Consider the following 7,349-nt stretch of genomic DNA (forward strand, 5'->3'; position numbering starts at 1 on the left):
TCAAAATCTTTCAAGATCTAACTGCTCTCGTGACTTCTGGTACCTAGCCAAAAACATTCCAATAAATCTTCAATAACTGTGCTTCTTCATCTTTCCCTCCTTTATTTTAACTTGATAGCACCACTGCTATCTCATTTATTTCTAAAGCTGAACTCTTCGCTCAAATTTTTGCTAAAAACCCTACCTTGGATGATTCAAGGTTTGTTCCTCCCTCTCCTCTTGCATCTGACTACTTTATGTTACCGATTAAAATCTATCGCAATGACGTTTTCTGTGTCCTCGCTGGCCTAAACCCTCGGAAAGCTTCTGGAGCTGATAGGACCCCTCCTATTGTTTTCCGAAAGTGTATCTCCGTCCTTGCACCTTGCCTAGTCATATTCTTCCATTTCAACTCTGTCTATCAACATCTACCTTTCCTTCTTGCTGGAAGTTTGCCTACACTCAGTCTGTTCCTAAAATGGGTGAAGGTTCTAGTCCCTCAATCTACCGTTGTATTGCTTTAATTTCCTGGCTATCTAAAGTTTTAGAATCTATCCTCAACAGGAAGATTCTTAAACATCTATCACTTCACAACCTTCTATCTGATCGCCAGCATGGGTTCCGTCAAGGCCGCTCTACTGGTGATCTTCTGGCTTTCCTTACTGAGTCTTGGTTATCCTCTTTTAGAGATTTTGGTGAAACTTTTGATGTTGCTTTAGACATATCAAAAGCTTTTGATAGAGTCTGGCACAAAGCTTTGATTTCCAATCTTTCCTCCTAGGGCTTCTATTTCTGTCTGTAACTTCATATCAAGCTTCCTTTCTAACCGTTCTCTAGCTGTTGTGGTAGACAGTCACTGTTCTTTTCCTAAATCTATTAACAGTGGTGTTCCTTAGGGTTCTGTTCTGTCACTCACTCTTCCTAATTATTCATCAATGATATTCTAAACTCCTAGTCTTATCCAGTCTTATGCTGATGATACCACCCTGCACTTTTCCACGTATTTTCATAGAGGTCCAACCATTCAGGAGGTAAACAGTTCACGCAGGGAAGCCACAGAACACCTGACTTCTGATCTCTCTAAAATTCCTGATTGGGGCAGAGCAAACTTAGTGTTGTTCAATGCCTCAAAAAATCAATTCCTCCATTTATCAATTCGACACAACATTCTAGACAACTATGCCCTCTTCCTCAATGACACTCAACTGTCACCCTCTTCTACACTGAACACCTTTGGTCTGTCCTTTTCTTATAATCTAAAATGAAAACTTCACATCTCATCTCTAGCTAAAACAGCTTCTATGAAGTTTAGCGTCCTGAGTCGTCTCCGTTAGTTCTTCTCAACATTCCAGCTGCTAACTCTGTGCAGAGGCCTTATCTATCCAAGTATGGAGTATGCTTCACATGTTTGGGGGGGTTTACACTCATACCGTTCTTTAAGACGGTTGAATTAAAAGCTTTTCGTCTTACCAACTGTCTTCAGCCTCCTCCTCATCGCCGCATCATCTCCTCCCGTGGCCTCACTGCACAAGACTTTCTTCTTTCTCTCACTCCTATTCTGTCCACCTCTCTAATGCAAGAGTGAACCAGTATTCTCAACCATGCATTCCTTTCTCTGGTAAACTCTCTGCCTGCTTCTCCATTTCCGCCTTCCTATGACTTGAACTCTTTCAAGAGGGAGGTTTCAAGACACTTATCCTGAATTTTTGACTAACGCCTTCGACTCTGTACGGGGACTGGCACCTCAGCGGGCCTTTTTTTTGTTGCTTTTTTTTTTTTTCCCTTGACCGGTGCCCCTCCTATATGAGTAAAGAAAAAAATTCTCCAAATTCTCCCAAGACAAAGCAGTTCACTTAAATTACTGTCCATTGCTGGCTTAATTGGTCTCTTTCTTTGAGAGAAATCTTACGATCTCCTAAGCGGCAACTTTTACATTTCCTTCAGCTGATGAGAAACTGACAAGATGAATAATTATTACAATCTTGGCAATAGACACCGAATCGAAATTGTTGTTGTTTTGTTGTTGTTTTTGTTGTTATTGTTGTGGTTCGTTGTTGTTGTTGTTGTTGTTGTTGCTGTTGTTGTTGTTGTTGCAGATGCTGCTGCACTTCTGTGTTGTGTTGTGTTGCATTGTGTCGTGTTGTGTCGTGTGACAACTCTTTAAGTTGAGCTGTGTGGAGTAACATCACTCACCTTCAGGCACAGTTTTGCTTTGCCTTGTCGTTGTCAGCATCATGTGTGCTGAATGGGACGCCGTTATGTTCTAACAGACTATTCCCTGCGTGTCCACTGTACCTACCAGCACACATGCACACGCTTAGTATTAATTGAGAGAATGGCTCAGGCATATATGGCGTGCTCTTGTTTGTGTACTGCTTGTATGGGTGGTGGGAATGTTTGCATCTGATGAGTGCTGATGGTACAGTACAATCTTAATGAGGGGGTGGCTGCTGCTGATGCACCAGCGTTGGCTGATTCACAAACGACATAGAGATGGTGGTGGAGGTGCTGGGAAGGGCGTGTTACAGGTAAAACATTTTAGAGAGTGAATGAGGGTAAGAGTAAAGTAATGAAGTGTAGGAGAATGACAGGTGTCAGGAGGCCTAGTGTAATTCTGATATAATTTGTAAGAAGAGGCAAAATGAAGAGTGGTTGTGCTTGGTACGCGAGAATGGACTGCAGTTGTGAGTGTTGCATATTGTGACTGCCTCGAGGACCTCGGCAGGAGGATATCCTTTCTAGTGTGGCGAGTGAGAAAAGTTACCTAGGTATGGGAGTGTGTGCATGACAAGAAACATCCTCCACTGCTCAGGTTGTGCACGTCGTTGTCACACACGTCACAAGGCCGAGGAGCAACACGACTCATTATCTCCACATACTGTATACGAGAGAGAGAGAGAGAGAGAGAGAGAGAGAGAGAGAGAGAGAGAGAGAGAGAGAGAGAGAGAGAGAGAGAGAGAGAGAGAGAGAGAGAGAGAGAGAGAGTGTGTGTGTGTGTGTGTGTGTGTACAAGAGGGTGAAGGGTCTCACCTTCCAACACTGAGGCGGAACTTGGTCTCTGGTGCGCCCACGTGGAAGAATCCATACTTAGCCCACCGATGTCCTTCGTAATCGTCCAGATGAGTTCGAACCTGCTGCAGGATGGTGGAGGTCAGCTGGTTCAAGTTCCCTGACGCCGCCTCGTTCAGTATAGGTGAAGAACTGGTTTGTCTCCTCTCGTGTACTGATAGTGTGCCTGGCGGCGCCACCGCGCCAGTCTCACTTTGCACACCCCTCACTCATTGCACGAGGGGAGTCGCAAAGCACTGTGAAAGGAACCATATTCTCAAACCATATTCTCAAACGTTTCAGCGCCTTGTCTTGATTACTTTTACCACATTTTAGTTAAAATTAATTGAGTATTATTTCAAACATTTTCATGATGCTGGTGAGAGTTTAGGTGAGACGCTACAATATCGCTGTGAAAAATTGTCATGAAAAGCCGAACAGCAATTTCTCTGTCATTTGAAAGTAGTAGTAGCGAAAGGAGTAAGCGTTTCAAAACCAATATCATGATGTAATAGTGATTTAGCCTCAGACTTCCGTTAATGTAATGACAATGCAACTCTGAGGCCAACTGGTACACCTTACTCAGATCTCCTCCTCCTCCTCCTCCTCCTCCTCCTCTTCCTCCTCCTCCTCCTTATTGAGTGGGCAGCCAGTCAGCCGCCTCACACCTTGCCAACACCACGGCCAGGCTTGGCACTTTGTTTCCCTTTTGTTAAAGACTTAATTATGCTGTCAGTTTGTGGAGTAATGAAAGGGTAATGGTTAATTTCCGATCGGTTTATTGTATTATTATTATTATTATCATTACTATTATTATTATTATTATTATCAGTAGTAGTAGTAGTAGTTGAGAGAGAGAGAGAGAGAGAGAGAGAGAGAGAGAGAGAGAGAGAGAGAGAGAGAGAGAGAGAGACGATACCTATAACCACGTATTCTAGCTTGCAAGATAAAACTACGAGTCATCCTGATTATTAATACAGCTAATCGTAATTGGTACTTACACTATTTACACAGGATATAATGAAATACATAACACCATCACGTGACTATGACCACGCTCAGCCCGGTGCAGGGACGCACGGTGTGCACGTCTCGTGGCCGTGTGATGAAGCAAGCAGCGCAGTGACTCGGGCTGTGAGGGGCCAGCCACTCCGGCGGTTTGCGGGAGAGAGCGGCTCAGGCTGAGAGTCACGTCAGAGAGGGAGCTTGGAGAGGTGGTGGTGATGGTCTGGAACCGCGTTGTGTGCAGTGTTGTGTGCCTGTGTGCACGCCTCCCACTGTGCCTGCTGCAGCCAACAAGAGAGGGGATCAGAAGGCGGGGCGGATCATCATGGACGTTCGCTTCAGTGAGTAGTGGTGGCCTTTCCAATGATACCAGTTGATGCCATCGGCGTAGGAGGTGTGGTTGCCCACATACTGGTAGCCGTTCAGGTTAGAACTGTGGCAAGCACCATACCAATAAGCACCACGGTATCTGAAAGAACAGTTACAAGGCATGACTATGCATAAATCCATGCATCCTTGCGTCCAGTGCAGTAACCCACCTGTTGGCACACATCTCAAGCAAGTGTTGCAGTTCAAAAGATGTTGCATGCAGTAATGCTTTACTTCTCTAATCCGCATGTTGTGCCCTTCTGACTCTGCTAAGAATGACAAAGAAATTGACCTGAAGGCGAGATAAAATCTTCAGGAATGAGAGGCCATAATCTGAGGTTAAATCCGTCAACTGTAGGACAAATTATAGTGTTTCGGACGTCGTGGTCATAATGATCGTCACATCCGAAGTCTAATTTAGGGATATGTTTGCTCTCGGTCGCTACACGGCTTCCTCACTCCATCATTTAGATAAATTTAAGTCTCCCTTTTACCGTGACCACATTGAACTCCATCTTCTTTTAAGATAAGCTTCTTTGCGAGAACAAGGAGGGCCATTCTTGCCGAGACAGAGAGAGACACCTTATACCTAGGCCTTGAGTTACTCCTCTCCACTGTTCTCCTCACTAGCCTCTTTTTTGTTATAGAAGACTATTGAACTCGTAACCAAAATATTGTTGTTTCCTTGGGTGTTTTGAAACACGTTGTGTTATGATAGCACTCATCTTATCCTGGGCGACAGGAGGGGGAGTGTCAGTTACAGGCTAGCCTTCAGCCACGCCAGATCTGTTTGTTCCGAGGAGTCACAATAAACCGCCACAACGGGCCACCTGTTTCTGTCTCTACCTCTCACTGTCTCTACCTCTCACTCCAACAGTTGTGTTCTATGACAGCAATTATCTTACTATTTTATTGTGTTGTGTTGTTTGTCAGCACTCATCTTTGAGCAAAGATGTGTGTCGATTGACAACAATGAGTGGTTTGTGTTCAGTTCTGTGGAAGGCGATACTCACTTTTCGGCACAGTTATCATCCCACGTGTCGTTGTCAGCATCATGGGTGCTGAACGAGTTGCCGTTTTTCCCAGAGAGGCCGTCCCCTGCGTCACCGCTATACCTGTCACAACAGACAGACACACACACACACACACACACACACACACATAATCTTGTGTTTAAAGGGAAAGTATAGACTGTAGAAACGCAGGAATTAAACCATTCTGAGTTTGTTATTCATGACGTTTCGTGATATACAGGATTCCCATCTAGAGATACATCACAAACAATTAGGTTAGAACGATGTGTGTGTGTGACTGTACACACGCCCCACTGTTGTGCACGTCGTTGTCACACACGTCACAAGGCCGAGGAGCAACACGACACTTTATCTTCACCTACTATATACGAGAGAGAGAGAGAGAGAGAGAGAGAGAGAGAGAGAGAGAGAGAGAGAGAGAGAGAGAGAGAGAATACAAGAGGGTGAAGGGCCTCACCTTCCAACACTGAGGCGGAACTTGGTCTCTGGTGCGCCCACGTGGAAGAATCCATACTTAGCCCACCGATGTTCTCCCTCGTAATCGTCCAGGTCAATTCGTAGCTGCTGCAGGGTGGTGGAGGTCAGCTGGTGCAGAAGGTCAAGGCCCAGCCAGAATTCACCCTCCAGGTCACCAAAGCCCAACTGATACTCGACCCAAGTGCGGTAGAAATCTTGGCGGACGGCATCACTGGTGCGCCGCTGGAAGACGGTCCATCCCCCGCCGTCGACGGTGTGGTCACAAAACACGGGCACGCGGTGGTGGGGTCGCCCAGGGTAAGGGTATACCTGGCGCAGGCCGCTCCCGCTGTCCCCGGAGTCCAGTAAGTCCTTGCAGTGACGCGGCCGAGACTCCCATTTGTTTACAGCAGCACTGACCTGCTGCACCACTTCCCTCGCCTCCTGTAAAGCGAAGGCCAAACAAAGTGATCAGGTTTACGTCAGACGTGGCGGCACAGCTCTTCCTGCATTTCCGCTGACAACGACTCAACACACTTCGATATGAGTCTTGAATCATGATTAAAACGCATTAAAGAAAATTAGCATCCCTTGATAAACTTCGAAAATTTCGTTAGTGATAATACCGCGCCTTGTAGGAGGGCCTGACAAAGTGTTAGGTAGAAGCCTGACTTAACCCTTACCTCCACGAGGGGCGCGTGGCGGCTGTCCTCTCGTCCAGTCCTACAGGAGTCCAGGGCGGCGGCCACACAAGTGTCATTGTAGCCTGCGACCGTTAGTAGGCTGGATAGAAGGGAGCGATCGTCCTTGAGGCCTGAACAGCTGTTTCCCTCAGCGGGGGGAGGCGTGCTGCTTGCCATGGCCACGGCCACGCCCATGGCGAAGAGCACAAGAAACTTCATCGCAGACAATTGCTGGCCAGAACACCTAACCAACGCGACCGTGGCGGAATGCGGCGTAGAGCAGAGTGGCGTGTGTCTTGAGCCCTGGGTGCCTCGCGGCCCTCAACACGCCACTTCAAGCCTCGTAAACTGTGACGGGAATAGACGCGGAGCTGTGGCCCTCATGAATTTCATCACTCCTTTAATAAAGTGCTGTCTGAGATAATATTTCATGAAGGGCCACTTGGGTAAGGGCGGCAGTGTGCCCTTCACCACGCTGGCATCAGATGCAGCAGGATCCTCGCAGCACTGTACTGTTGATGTTTATTTGCTGTGGAGTGGTGGGAGTTGTGTCCTCAGTGCAGAGGTAGTATATGATGCTGCCGCACCACGCACTATGCTGACGAATTTATAATGCTTAGTCCTCTTTGGAAGAACTGCGTGGTAGAAGATTTTTTTTCTTTTGCTTATATTACTCAAGATAAAGAAAAATATCAGCTATCAAATAAGAGAGGAGGAGAATTTAAGAAGTGTAACGCGAAGTATTGGGCTTAATTGTCATGATTTACTAGAATAA

General features: G+C 46.3%; 1 protein-coding gene across 2 annotated transcripts; it reads right to left on the bottom strand.

The window, feature by feature from the left end:
* Window positions 1-3,881: 3,881 nt before the first annotated feature.
* LOC135092173 (ficolin-1-like) lies at window positions 3,882-7,066 on the bottom strand. Of its 2 annotated transcripts, XM_063990452.1 has the most exons (4): window positions 6,575-7,066; window positions 5,893-6,335; window positions 5,415-5,516; window positions 3,882-4,501 (listed from the first exon to the last, which is right to left on the bottom strand). In XM_063990452.1, the coding sequence occupies exons 1-4, from the start codon at window positions 6,791-6,793 to the stop codon at window positions 4,336-4,338; spliced, it is 930 nt and encodes a 309-aa protein (XP_063846522.1). In that variant the 5' UTR covers window positions 6,794-7,066; the 3' UTR covers window positions 3,882-4,335. The 2 variants fall into 2 exon arrangements, with proteins under 2 accessions (XP_063846522.1, XP_063846523.1); XM_063990453.1 differs by lacking the exon at window positions 5,415-5,516 and having other exon boundaries at window positions 6,575-7,051.
* Window positions 7,067-7,349: the final 283 nt, after the last annotated feature.

The sequence above is a fragment of the Scylla paramamosain genome, chromosome 39, assembly GCF_035594125.1.
Source record: "Scylla paramamosain isolate STU-SP2022 chromosome 39, ASM3559412v1, whole genome shotgun sequence".
Lineage (NCBI taxonomy): Eukaryota > Metazoa > Arthropoda > Malacostraca > Decapoda > Portunidae > Scylla > Scylla paramamosain.